Here is a 14,249-nt window from a genome sequence, read left to right as displayed (position 1 = left end):
TCACATTATCTAAGCTGAAGGCATATTTTAAGGAGTCCATATACCTCAAATTAATATGTACATGTGAATTGCTGTTATTACTAAGATGTACCTAAGAAACAAATGGATGTGGAAACAAAACCAAAAATGGAGAAGTGGGAGGAAGGGAAGGAGAGTAGCTATCTATAAGCTCCAAATGAACTAGGTGATATGGAAATCAAACATGAATAAAATCCCAAAATGTGAAGGACATAGTTCTATATCATCCTGTGCCCTTGTCAGACTATAACTAGAAGATTATGCTTATTTCTGGGGTACCCATTTTAGGAAGGATACAGAAAGGCTGGTGAGCATGGGAAATCATAGGAAGATGTTTTAAAGAAAAATAGGAATATTGGCCTTGAAGAAGTTGGGACATGATAGCAATCTTGAAATCTCTTTGCCTGTTCTAGAACTTAATTGTTTCTCTTTCATTCTCAAAGAGGACCATGACATCAGGGAAATGATAACCTGACATTCAATTGAGTTAGATTGAAGCTGGGCAAGATCACCTGTCTCATATTTCCCTATAGAGCCATCTGGATCGAGTGGCTAGATATGGATCAGGATGCCTGGAGATGCCCCTGAATGCAGAGGGAGCCCTGGTCCTTTTTAAGCTAAGGTGTTCAACTGAGGCTACATCCATTAGTGATTAAGGCCAGGGAGCAACTGAGGGGAAGAATTTCCTCTTTCACTTAGTCCAAAAAATCTAAAATAAACAAATAAATGAATATATGAATCTGGAAGGGGAAGACCCCCAGGTTTCTGACCAAAGGAGAAATGGCTGTTTTTAAACTCAATCTGAATCAATCAGAATCCAAACACTGACCAAATGGGTTTTGGTCTGGGATCTATTGGTAGCCAATGAGAATCAGACTGGTTTTGGTTTAAAGCATGGGAAATCTAGCCAGTGAACTCCTTGAGATATCTTGAGAGGCTTCAGAGATGCAAAAGAGGAAAAAAATGCTTTTAAGAGCATCTGTAAGTAAGGATATAATAAGGGAAGGAGGAAAGAAGAGGGAAAGTGAGAAACATAACTAAGCGAATAATCAATACTGATTGACTGATCTCCACTATTTAATCCAGGACAAGTAATTTAACTTGTCCAAGCTTCATTTGCTTACTCTCTTTTAGGGATGTTGGACAGAACAGAAAGGGACAGGAAAGATTACAGATTTGAAGGTTAGTAAGTCAACAATGTTGAATTGATTAAATATCAAAAATCAAGATTTATATTCAGGCCTCTCCAGATTCCAAGACCAGTGAGCTTCTCACAGTACCATACTGCAAGCAGAGGCAGGATAACAGAAGGGATGAGACCTTTTCATTATACAAAATTTCTAATGATCCCATGTTCAACTGAATGCATGAATGACACAAAAACTCAAGGAAAGAGAAAAATGAAAAACAATGGGGGAAAAGCCCAGATAAATAATATGCTTCAGAAATATTTTTTAAAAGTAACAAAACTAGCTTGGATGGGTTTCAAGCAATTAAGGTTATAGTTGCAGCTTGAGATTGTATAATTGCCATGATTCATGGAAAAGGACAAATTGATTGTGATCCACAGAGTAGAGAGGAGGAAAACTTCCAACAAAGTGACTATCTGACAAATTTTGTTCATCAAAATTCATATCAAGTATTTGTTTTTTGATTCATGACATTCTTGAGGACAATTTAATAATAAGAAAAATCTGATACAAACTCTGTGCCTTCTGTTGGACCATGGACTTCCCTTCAGGCTACATTTCTCCAAGTTCTCCCAATTGTTTAATTGAACAGAGAACTCTTCTAGCAGCTGGTTCTTTTTCCTTTTCCTCCAACTGTTCTCAGCTGGTCCAGAGATCTCTTTAATACCTAATAACCATGCAATGGTTATTCCTGGTAAATATGTGGATGCTTTGTCTACCTGAAACTTCTTTCTTTCTTGGGAAACCTCCTCTTTATGCAAGTGCAATGTTTTGAAACTAAAATCTAAACACATTTTTCAATTCTAAAAATTCCTTCCCAGGGACTGAAAGGAATAAATACAAAATGATTATGAAAAAAGCATCTGTAATTATTTTGTGCCCAGTTCTTCAGGATTCTTTGGCCATTTCCTTTTTGAGAGGAGAGTGGTAGGGAGAAAAGGCAGGATTCCCACTACTAACTTGCAGATTTCTTTCCTAATTATTCCTGAACATGTAATCCAGACCAGAAGAGCTGCTGTCTTTGAACCCTCTCTATTGCTTCTCACTGAGCACACAGGGCTTTTCCTGCTTTTAAATTCAAACACATGGAAATCGTTATGGCAACACTTACATACTCTTTCCAGGAGGTAAAGTCAAGCATTTCACAGAAATCTCAACACCAGCTCATTCTCCCTCAGTAGGATATCAGATTATCCCCATGAAGGAACTAAATCTCTGAAGCATGAGTCCTAGTCAAACACAAAAGCCATTTTGTCCACTAGGCTGTCAGAAGGGCAACCAAATAATTGAGAAATTAATTTTTCAGTGTGCCTTGCACTATCTGGTCTCCTAAACTCCTTGTCTCTCTCTAGTATATTTCATTCTAGCCAAAGGAAGGCTGGGAAAAAGAAGATCCCTATAAGGTCTTCTGTGATACATTCTCATAACATTAAAGACATGAAAAATAGAAATCCAAGTAAGGAAAACCAGGTTGTATGCATAGAATCATAGATAATCCTGGAGAGGACCTTGAAGGTCATCGAGTTCAAACCCTATCATTTTAGGAATAAAAAAACAAAGGCACACAACATTTAAATGCCTTGTCCAGGATCATACAAAAAGAAGTTGTATACAACAAGCAGAGGCAGGATTTGAATCCCAAGTTCAGTCTTCTATTTATTAAGCCATTTACCTATTCCTACAGTAACAAGTTATTAGCCCAACAATGATCCACTGCATTTGTAGAGTGTTCTAATCATTTCACAGCTCTGATATCTCACTGGATATTCACAGGGTTGGAAGGTCAGACTGGCCAGGTATTATTATTTCCATTTAACAGAAGAAGATATCAAGGCAGAATAATTAAACAACTCAATGTCATGTGGCTAGTTGTTGGAAAGCCAAATCTAGAATCCAGGTTTTTTGATTCCTAATCCAGGAATGTCTACCTTCCCTTTTGAATTTTGAAGGGAGAAGTCAATAATGGTTTGTCATCTTGTGGAAGCCTTTTCAGTGAAGACTATACAACTCATGTCCTTCTTCCCATCATGTTTCAATTACACACACACACACACACACAGACACACACACACAAACATTTTATACACACACACTTTTACCATTCAATATGACTACTGAATCTAAGTAGACAGAACTAAGAAAAGAATTGAATACTCAAAGAGATGAGACCACATAAATCAGTTATAAAACTTACTTTGCCAAATGGTTCATGAGTAATTGTAACATTTGCCGGTTTTTCTCAGGAAGTCGATGAACAAGGGCATGGATTTCTGAGACTCGAGATTCCTGATTCTCCAGCTCTGTGGGAAGGGTGCAAAAGAGCAGTGTCAAAGTGAAATTAGTCTTGGTGACAAAGGGTGATTTGCCCAGGATCATACAATTAATAAGGATTTAAAAGAGATTTGAACTCAGGGAGCTGTCTCCCTAACTCTGTGCACTAATGGCGCCACCTACCTGTACAAAGAAAGGGTATCAGTTAGGAAGGTCTTTAGGATCCTTTTGTAAACCAGGAAGGCCCCACAACATAACACAGCGTAACAGGATGGATGAATATGAACTCAAGTCAGGACAATGAAAAATTATGGAACAGAAAGTAGTAGTCAAATGCCCTCACAACTGCAGGGGAGAAACGAAATAGAGCTAACTCTCTCATGTGGCTAATTAGTTTTAAGGACATGAGGAACTTTATGCAGTGGGATAAGTGGTAAACAAACTAGCATGTCATATATCAAAATATCACCTCAACACAACCTTAGTGCAAATGGATGAAGTGTTCAATTATCTTCAAAACAAGGGCAACAAACAGCTTGGTGTAACCAAGGCAACAGAAATTGTGAATTCAATTCCCTCCCCCAACCTTGGTTTTAATGCTGATTCTACCATCTTTTTTCAGGCCTATCAGTATTTTTCTCTATCAAGGACTGCAATGTTGTATGGTAGAAAAAATTCCAGTTTTAATTAGGAAGGATAGGAATTTCAATCCAGAGTGACTCTAGGGGAAATCATATAACTACTGTTTTTTTATTTGTAAAAGGAGGATGAAATTACTTGCACTCCCTTCTTTACTGGGATACATGAAAAGCACTTTTAAGTATTAAGGCACTAATAGAGTGAATTATTATTATTAAATAGGGAAATGCCATTCAGTATGCCCTGAGTTATCAGGCTATTTATAGGGAGGAATCAATCAGAAAATAGTTGCTTAGAATTCCTCTAAGAAAAGTCCAGTGCAATTTCATTTTCACTCCCAATTCATTTCTTCCTATCTATCTTTTTCTTTTTCCTTTCAACAAATGGTTCATAGCTGATGAGATGTCCAAGGATTTTTCTTCATGATTCTCTTGCAATAAATGCAATACAGAACAAGCATCAAAGTCAAAATACAAAATACCTGTTATTTCATCAGCATAGGAATTCAGCCCACTACAACAAATCAAAACCTATCTATAACTTCCAGTCAAGCATTTATTAAGTACCGGCTGTGTGCTGAGCATTATGCTAAATACTGGGAAAAGAAAAAAAGGTGAAAGGAGGCACTCACAATCTAAGGGAGGATGGCTAATATGGAAATGTTTTACATGGCTCCACATGTATAATGGGCATCATATTGCATGCCTTCTTAGTGGGGAAGAGAAGAGGTAAAAGGTGGAAGAGAATTTGCAACTCAAAATAAAAAATGAAAATTTAAAAACTGAAAGAAACAAAAACCAACCTAATAGAACAGACAACAAACAGACACAATGTAAGCTGCTCCTTGAGAGCAGAGGCTGTTTTTGTTCTTGAACACAGTGCCTAGTATTTAATAAATTACTTACTAATGAATATAATTAGGGAATGTTGTCAGAAACTCAAAGATTTAAATGATTTGCCCATAGTCACACAGCTACTATCTGAATGCAGGTCTTCATATCTCCAAATCTGGGCCTAAATCTATCATGCTGCTTCAAAATAGTGAGGCAATAAAAGAAAGACAATCATCAATGACAACCCCTCAGTGAAGGAAAGAGAATGGATACCCCTAAAAGCAGACAGGAGGTATAATAATCAACCAGAGAGCTGTACAAGCTGCTGGTGTAACTATGCTGAAGATTCAGACCAGAGTTTCATCTGATATAGAATCTGAAGACTCTCTTTCAAGCATACCACTCACTCACTCCACAGAGCCAGATTCTAGTGTACTAGGAATGGCTTGCACCTAATCCCCATGTACTTTTTATACCACTAACATGACGCTAGGGACCTGCATGGGACATCCAAAGAATGATCATAAGCTGTGAATGGAAGATCTGATGCAAAGAGATCTATGAAGTTATATAACGAGTGTCATATTTATGGAAAAGCATCTTAGGCTCAATCTGTGTAATGTGCAATGTCTGATTCATTCTGTAAAGTGCTGCTTTGGCTGGAAAAACCCAAGTCATTAAAATTTTGGTAACTAGAATTTGCAATCAAACCTTTGTTTCTCTTCTCTTACAGCAGCATCTTAACTCTGAGTGTGTGTACCACAGACTTATTAGCATCTATGTGGGCATAGATTAGGGGGCAGTGAAACGGAGTAGATAATGCAATTCTAAATATTATGTTTTCTTCAAAATTCAAAGAAAAAGTTCCTGCTATTCTCTACCTCCTCAAAATTGTACAAAAATCAAACTTACTCTGCTTTATGATACAGTTTTAGATCTGGTACAGCTAGGCCACCTTCATTTGCTTTTTTTCTTCATTAATTCCTTTGAAATTCTTGACCTTTTGTTCTTCCAGATGAATTTGTTTTTATTTTTCTAGTTCAGTAAGATAGTTTTTTGGGAGGCTGATTGGTATAGCACTAAATAGTTTGGGGAGTATTGTCATCTATATTATATTTGCTTGACTGATATCCACAAGCACATGATATTTTTCCAATTGCTTAGATCTGACTTTATTTGTGTGGAAAGTGTTTTGTAGTTTTGCTTATATAGTTCCTGACTTTCCCTTGGCAGATAAATTCCCAAATATTTGATATTGTCAAGAGTTATTTTAAATGGAATTTCTCTTTGTATCTCTTGCTGTTGGATTTTATTAGTGATGTATAAGAATGCTGATGATTTATGTGGATTTACTTTATATCCTGCAACTTTGCTTAAGTTGTGGATTGTTTTTAATAGCTTTTTAGTTGATTCTATGGGATTCTCTAAGTAAAACCATCTACAAAGATTGATAATTTGGTTTCCTCATTGCCCACTCTAATTCCTTTAATCTCTTTTTCTTCTCTTATTGCCAAGGCTAGCATTTCTAATACAATACTGAATAGTAATGGTGATAGTGGGAACCTTGTTTCATCCCTGATCTTATTGGGAACGACTCCAGTTTATCCCCATTACATATGATGTTTACTGGTGGTTTTAAATAGATGCTACTGACTATTTTAAGGAAAAGTCCATTTATTCCTATATTCTCTAGTCTGTTTAATCAAAATGGGTGTTAGATTTTATCAAATGCTTTTTCTGCATCTACTGAGATAATCATATGGTTTTTGTTCATTTGGCTACTGATGCTAATTATGCTAATAGTTTTCTTGCATTCCTGGTATAAATCCTACTTGATAATGGTGTATTATCTTGGGTATGATTTTCTGTAATCTCTTTGCTAATATTTTATTTAAGATTTTTGCATCAATATTCATTAGCGAGATTGGCCTATAATTTTCTTTCTCTATTTTCATCTTACCTGGTTTAGGTATCAGTACCATGTCTGTATCATAAAAGGAATTTGTTGGACTCCTTTGTTCCCTATTTTTTCATGTAGTTTATATTGTATTGAAGTTAACTGTTCTTTAAATGTTTGGTTCACATGTAAATCCATCTGGCCCTGGAGCAAAATTAAAAAACACTTTACACTCAAATAAAGTCATATCTAAGCACTGGAAAAATATCAAGTGCTCATGGATAGGTCCAGCGAATATAATACAGATGACAATACTACCTAAACTCATTTATTTATTTAGTGTTATACCAATCAAACTCCCAAGAAACTATTTTACTGACCTAGAAAAAAATAACAACATTCATCTGGAAGAACAAAAGGTCAAGAATTTCAAAGGAATTAATGAAGAGAAAAGCAAATGAAAGTGACTTAGCTGTACCAGATTTAAAACTATATTATAAGGTAGCGGTCATCAAAATCATCTGGTACTGGCTAAGAACTAGAGAAGTTAACCGTGGAACAGATTAGGTTTACAGAACAAAATAGCCAATGAGTGTAACAATCTAGTATTTTACAAATCCAAAGACCCCACCTTTTGGGATAAGAATTGGGAAAATTGGAAACCGGTATGGCAGAAAGTAGGCACAGACTCACATCTAACACCATATACCAAGCTAAGGTCAAAATAGGTTCATGATCTAGACATGTTCATTATTTTTTTCCTATTGATCTGTTTTTCTTGCATAGCATAATGAATAAGGAAATGTATTTATAAGAATTGCATACTTAACTTGTATTCATGTTTTGGGGAGGATAGAGGGAGGGAGAGAGGGAGAAAAATTTGGAAAAGGAAGTTTTATAAAGGTGAATATTGAAAATGATCGTCGCATGTACTTGGAAAAATAAAATGCTATTAAAAATTTTATTTTAAATCACACTTACTCGCTGCTTTGATGAAACTTCTTTGGAACTGGTACATCATGAGTGGCCCAGGGAGCATTCTGGAAAACACAAAGAGACCAAAAAAGGTGCATTTTAATCATAAAAGAATCAATTCTAGGAGCAGCTAGGTGGTGCAATAGATAGAACACCAGACCTGAAGTCAGGAGGACCCGAGTTCAAATCTGGTCTCAGACACATAACACTTCCTGGCTATGTGACCCTGTGCAAGCCACTTAACCGCAACTGCCTCAGCAAAAATAATAATAATAATAATAAAAGAAAAAAGCTATTAAAAACAATCCACAACTTAAGCAAAGTTGCAGGATATAAAGTAAATCCACATACTATATGAGGATGTATTCTGATGGAAGTGGATTTCTTCAACAAAGAGATCTAACTCAGTTTCAATTGATCAAGGATGGACAGAAGCAGCTACACCCAAAGAAAGAACACTGGGAAATGAATGTAAACTGTTTGTATTTTGATTTTTCTTCCCGGGTTATTTATACCTTCTGAATCCAATTCTTCCTGTGCAACAAAAGAACTGTTCAGTTCTGCACACATATATTGTATCTAGGATATATGGTGACATTCAACATGTATAGGACTACTTGCCATCTGGGGGAGGGGGAGAAGGGAGGGAGGGGAAGTCGGAACAGAAGTGAGTGCAAGGGATAATGTTGTAAAAAAAATTACCCTGGTATGGGTTCTGTCCATAAAAAGCTATAAAAACAACAACAACAACAACAACAAAAACTTAGAACACACACACACACACACACACACACAAAAATATATATATATATATATATATATTAGGCACCTAAAATCTGCCAGACTGCTAAGCACTAAGGATACAAAAAGAGGCAAAAGACAATCCCTGCCCTAAAGGAGCTTACAATGTAATGGTGGGAGACTTGCAAATAAATATATATAAAATCAACCATATATAGGTTAAAGAGAAATAATTAACAGAAGGAAAGCACTGGAACTGAGGAGTTGGGGAAGACTTCTTGTAGAAGTAATAGATGATTCCTTCTCTGAAATGATCGGTTTTTAGGTAGATGGCACTTTAAATTCACATTTCCTCCAAAAGAGTTTTTTTTTCCCTTTTTAAACTTGCTTACCCTTCTGATTTCACTACTTGATTATTTACCTCCAGAATCAAATAAAAAATACCACACTTGAATTTTTAAACCTTTTATAATCTATTTCCTGTCTACTTTCCCATCCTCTTCATTTCTTAACTCTACTCTTCAATCTGATAGCTCCAGTCATTTTGACTGGTGGATTCCATCCTTGGAACTCTTTCTCCTGGATTCCTTTGGCTTCTTTCAAATCCTAGCACAAGTCCCACATTCTGCAAGAAATTCTCTTGGTATTCCTTAATCCTCCCTCTGAGCTTATCTCCACTTTATCTTGCAAATGCCTTGCTTGTACATAGTTGTCTGGATATCATCTGCCCAATTAGACTGTGGATTCCTTGAGATCAAGGACTGGTTTTTTGCCTTTCTTTGTACCCTCAGCTTTTAGCACAGTATCTAGCACACAATAAGAACTTATTAAATAATTACTGATTTGATTCCTAAGGTCTGTGGTACCATTCAATAAACATCAAATAGGAATCTACTACTTGTTAGGCTGAGGAGATAGGATAAAAATAAGTCAATCACTATCCTCAAGCAGCAATCCAATCAGCAATTTATGCTGCTGGTTTAACCAAAGAAACTGATGGCATTCATGCAAGAACTGTTTCTAGAACTTAAACAGCCAATAAGGAATTTTCCATAGGCTGAAAATATTTCTTCCTACATGCTTGGCAACAGAAGCAAGACATATTGGAAAGACTTACCTTAAGTAAGTCTTTAGTGCGCTAGTAATAGTCTTTATTTCCCACTCCGCACAGATATCCACTTCTGTTTCAGAAGCTGTTTTGGGGTCTAAAAAAGAGAGAGAAATACATGATTAAAAGTAAAACAAAATGAAACCATTTTTCTTCTTGAGGTGAGCCTGTCTACCACTTGATACTTTCATCCTCATTTCCATATTGCTTTCAGAGGTTGTTTTTGTTTGTTTCTTTCTTTTTTAAAGTCCCTGTGGCTGAATATAACTCTTGGCCTAACTCAAAGAATGGCTATTTGTACCCCTGAAAAATTCTCATATGACACTTTAGTGTACTTATGTAACACTGAGGATCATCTGTGTTTGTGGCTTATCTCTTTACTCAAAAGGTTCTAAGATCTTATCAGTGTGAGTGTTGCCTATGCTGTGCAACTTTTGTCCATGTCTATACCATATGGAGACCCTTTTTCAAACATACTTCTGACATCATCAGGACATCAAAAGACTACGCAGGCTATCTATCAGTCATCCTTGACATTTACCATTAATCCTCATAATCTTTTCTAGCATTTATATATATATATATCTGATAAAATCATTTTTTGTCTTTTCTAGGTATCTAGGTGGCACAGTAGATAGAGTTCAAAACCAGCCTTGGATCCGCAATAGTTGTGTGATCTAGGGCAAGACACTTAATTTTTGATTGCCTCAGTTTTCTCAAATATAAAATGGGGATAATTAAAGCCTCTATCTCACAGTGTTGCTGTCAGCATCAAATGAGATCAAACACAAAATGCTCAGCACAGTGCCTGCCATACATCATACATTTAACAAATGTATGTTTTCTTCCCTTTCCTATATATCTTTTTTGAAATATAGGGCAATCTGTTCACCTCCACGACAATAGGCATTTGTTGGACTTTGGGGAACCCTCAATTCTAATTCTTTGGAAACTCTTATATGTCATGATACAGACATAACATAAGAGCAAAAGGAAAACACATTAAAAAACCAAGCTGATCTTCTTAACTAGACTGTAAATTCCTTGTGGGCAGGGAACATATTATGCATTATCTTTCCCACACTCCAACCTCTTCAGTGCTAAGCAAAAGGCCCTGCACAAAGTAGACTCTTAATAAATGGGCTGTCAGAAGAAAACTGTATATTGTGAGAGAAAAAAACAATCCCTTTTTGTTTGTTTCCACTTCTCTTTAATTGATATTTCCTCCTTATCACTTTTTTTTTTCATTTGAAATATGATCACTATTATTCTAAAGGACCCATGATGAAAAAAAAAGTTATTTACTTCTGAGTAGATGAACTGATGAATTCATGTAAATTGAAGCATACTTTTTTCATTTTATTTTTTTAGGAAGGTATGTGCTTTCTTTTGCAATATCCTTAATGTAAAATGTTTTACATTACATGCTTATTTTCTCCATGGGCAAGGGAGATAGAGAATTTGGAACTCAAATTTTATAAAAATGTTTTAAAAATGTAAATAATTGGGAAATATTCAATTAAATAAATTACATTTTAAATAAACACTGGTTGTATACTAAGTGAAGTATAAAAGCTTACATAATTCACCAGACTAACTACTTCCTAATAGTACAAACTGGACCCCAAGTTAACTGGAAAGGGGAAAAAAGTATTTCTAAAGGGCACTAATGCTACTGTGCTACCTATCTGCCCAGATATAATTGAAGGATTATATTATTCAGAGTTAGAGGGGACCTTATAGTCAAATCTTTTCATTCTATTGAAACCTAAAAGAAATTACATAACAGGATTCAAGACCCCTTTTCACCTAAGAAATTTTTATGCAATCATGGGTATATAGGCACATAAAATCAGCATACAAATCAATATTATAATATATCATAATTTTGTGACCATCACATTCAATTATATTACCCCACATGGGGTCATGATCCACAGTTTAAGAAATTTTGTACTAAAGTACCTGTTGAATGTCTAGCTCAGTGGGGATTGATGGGAAATGACTAAATCTCCTCTAGCTAAAAGGAAAAATTCTCTCAAGTGGCTAAAGAGAACTTATAAAGTCAGATTATAGATACTGATAGGACTAGCCAGACTCTTCAATATCACCAACCTCAAGTCTCTCTAGTGACAAACATTTGTAGAGTGTCCTACTGTATGTCTAGCCTTGTACTAGATGCTTCATAAAAGGTCTAAAATGAAAGATTCTTTACCCTCAAGGAGTATCCATTCTGCTAGTGAAAATAGGGGTGGGAACAACAGAATCACAGAGAAGTAGATAGAAAATACAAAGAGCCAATACAAGTCAATATAAAGATCTCAAGGGAAGGGGAAAGCAGTAATAAATAAGGGATATAATGAAATAATATAGTGCAAATACAAGCAAGAAATGCACTGCAATGCATAGGAAACAAAAATAGGGTAGTCCAGTTGAAACACAGACATTATGATGGAGAGTAATGTGCAATTTAGTCCAAGAGGAAAAACTGGAAATAGATTTCAAGAACAGACAATAACATTTATATTTTATCTTTTCATCTGACAGTGACAGTGACCCTTGGGAACTACCATTTGCAGTCGTTGGTTGGTCACTTTCCATTCCCCCCCCTTCATGTGAAGGTCCTTTTATGTGCTGTCTCCCCCAAGGAAGAGGGAAAAAGTTTTACAAGCAGAGATTGTCTCACTTTTTCTATTTGCATCCCCAGAGCTTACTTAGCACAGTACTTGGCACACAGTAAGCATTTAATACATATATATGTATATGTTTCCATTCATTTCTTCTTCCTGGGCAGAGAAAACAAACAGGGAAAGACCTATGCCATAAAAACTTTCTTTGTTCTCCAAGAACAAAATCTAACTGGGACTCCACTTTTGCCTAAGAGAAGGAACCCTATCTAGGGACATAGAAAAATACAGTTGTGAACAAGAACCCTTTTTTTCCTTGCTGCAAAATCTGCAGATGCCTTGGTCCAGTTCTAAAACCAGCCCTCTTATGCATCCACAAATTGAATCTTTTGCCATTTCACACTCCCTAGAAATTAATCTTTACTTATTTATGTGCCAAAGCCCTTAGTTCAGTCTGTGATTTTCCTTCAAACTACTAACTGCACCCCACCCCCTTTCCCCACCCCCTACCAGAATGTGGAGAGTTGCCAGTCTTGGACTCAAGACAAATCTTACTGTACATTTCTCTGAGGAACAAACTAGCTTCAACTCAAGAAGAGCAAACAACGATAAACAGAACCAGTTGGCAAGTTTTGGAGCAGAGTTATTCGTTGAACCACATTTAGCAAAGTAACAATTAGTATCCACTTTAAAAAAGGGCCTGCAACCATAGGGATATAGTGTAACATCACAGTCAAGACTCAAATAACAGTGCAAGGAAAAGGCTTTTTATAGCACTGATGAGGCAAGACTCGTTCTGGGGTTGAAGTACTTGCATTTTAATTCATCCTATTTCCAATACACCCCAAACCCAAGCCTTCTTTTCAGAAAGAGCTGCCAACTTCCACACCTTCTTGCTGAAGCCCCAGACTTGCATGTTTGGCTCCCCTGACATAGTGAAGCCTCTAGGAGCAGCTGAATATGCTGTGCCTTGGATATTAGGAGAGAGAATTTATGGCTTTCCACATCTCACTTTCTCATGGTTAGCTGGTAACAACATTCATCATGAAGAGAAAAAAGTCAATTTTTTGAAAAGACAGATCTTTATTTATTATTTTTTTTTTAAAAAGACAGGATCATATGTCCTCATGAAAGTACAAATTAATCTACAATCATTTAATAAGTGCTTGTTATCTGAAAAGCAAAAAAGTTTCTGGCCTCAAGGAGCTCACTTTCCAATAGGAGAGACAACCTGAAAATAATTCTATACAAAGAGAATATGTAGACAATGAATGGGAAGTAATGTTGGGAAGGAAGACACTATGAGGGGGTAGAAGGGTAGAAGAGATGGGAAAGTTCAAAAGGTGATAAGTCATTGGTGCTTTAGTAAATAAAGGAGGTAAAGTGGTCAAATCCACGTGAATTACTTCGACAGTGGAATGAAGACTAGAGAGGGAAGAGACCTGAGTCAGGAAGACCCATCAGAAATTAAACAGTCTTCTTTCACTGTGGATTCAGGCTCTATTTATTCCATCTGTGGATTGGCCAGGAGGCATTTTGCTTCTCTTCCTGGAAAATAAAAGCCCCTAGAAATCGGGGTTCTCACACAGAACTCTGCATACTAGCAGTCACTAAACAAATACTCATGGTGCTCTTCTGTTTTCTCACCACAGATTATAGAATCAGAACTGGAAAGAAGTTCAGAAATTTAGCCTACATGTACTGAGTCAATTATTTCTAGAAAACCCATGATAAGCAGACTCAGTGACAGCAATGCATTACCTCATGAGGCAATCTATTCTGTTTTGGGTGGATTTGATAGCTAGTTTTTCTTTACATTGAATCTAATTATACACTGGGGACAGCTTGTGGGTAGCTAGGTGGCACAGTAGATAAAGCACTGGTGCCAGAGTCAGGAAGATTCAACTTTATGGCATGATGGACAAAGGAAGCCAATGGTACATGATTACT

The 14,249-nt window shown here is 36.3% G+C and overlaps 1 protein-coding gene across 3 annotated transcripts in view; it reads right to left on the bottom strand.

The window, feature by feature from the left end:
* ARHGAP26 (Rho GTPase activating protein 26) overlaps nucleotides 1-14,249 on the bottom strand; it is a 514,410-nt gene that overhangs the window by 194,021 nt on the left and 306,140 nt on the right. For all 3 annotated transcript variants that reach the window (XM_051978634.1, XM_051978632.1, XM_051978633.1), the window contains exons 15-17: nucleotides 9,682-9,769; nucleotides 7,830-7,888; nucleotides 3,403-3,508 (exon numbers count right to left, since the gene is read on the bottom strand). In XM_051978634.1, the coding sequence (XP_051834594.1) occupies nucleotides 3,403-3,508; nucleotides 7,830-7,888; nucleotides 9,682-9,769 (253 nt within the window). The remainder of the gene's footprint in view (nucleotides 1-3,402; nucleotides 3,509-7,829; nucleotides 7,889-9,681; nucleotides 9,770-14,249) is intronic.

Source organism: Antechinus flavipes, chromosome 2 (genome assembly GCF_016432865.1).
Source record: "Antechinus flavipes isolate AdamAnt ecotype Samford, QLD, Australia chromosome 2, AdamAnt_v2, whole genome shotgun sequence".
NCBI lineage: Eukaryota > Metazoa > Chordata > Mammalia > Dasyuromorphia > Dasyuridae > Antechinus > Antechinus flavipes.
The sequence above is the reverse complement of the archived record's forward strand: the minus strand, read 5'-3'. Positions and strand labels throughout refer to the sequence as shown.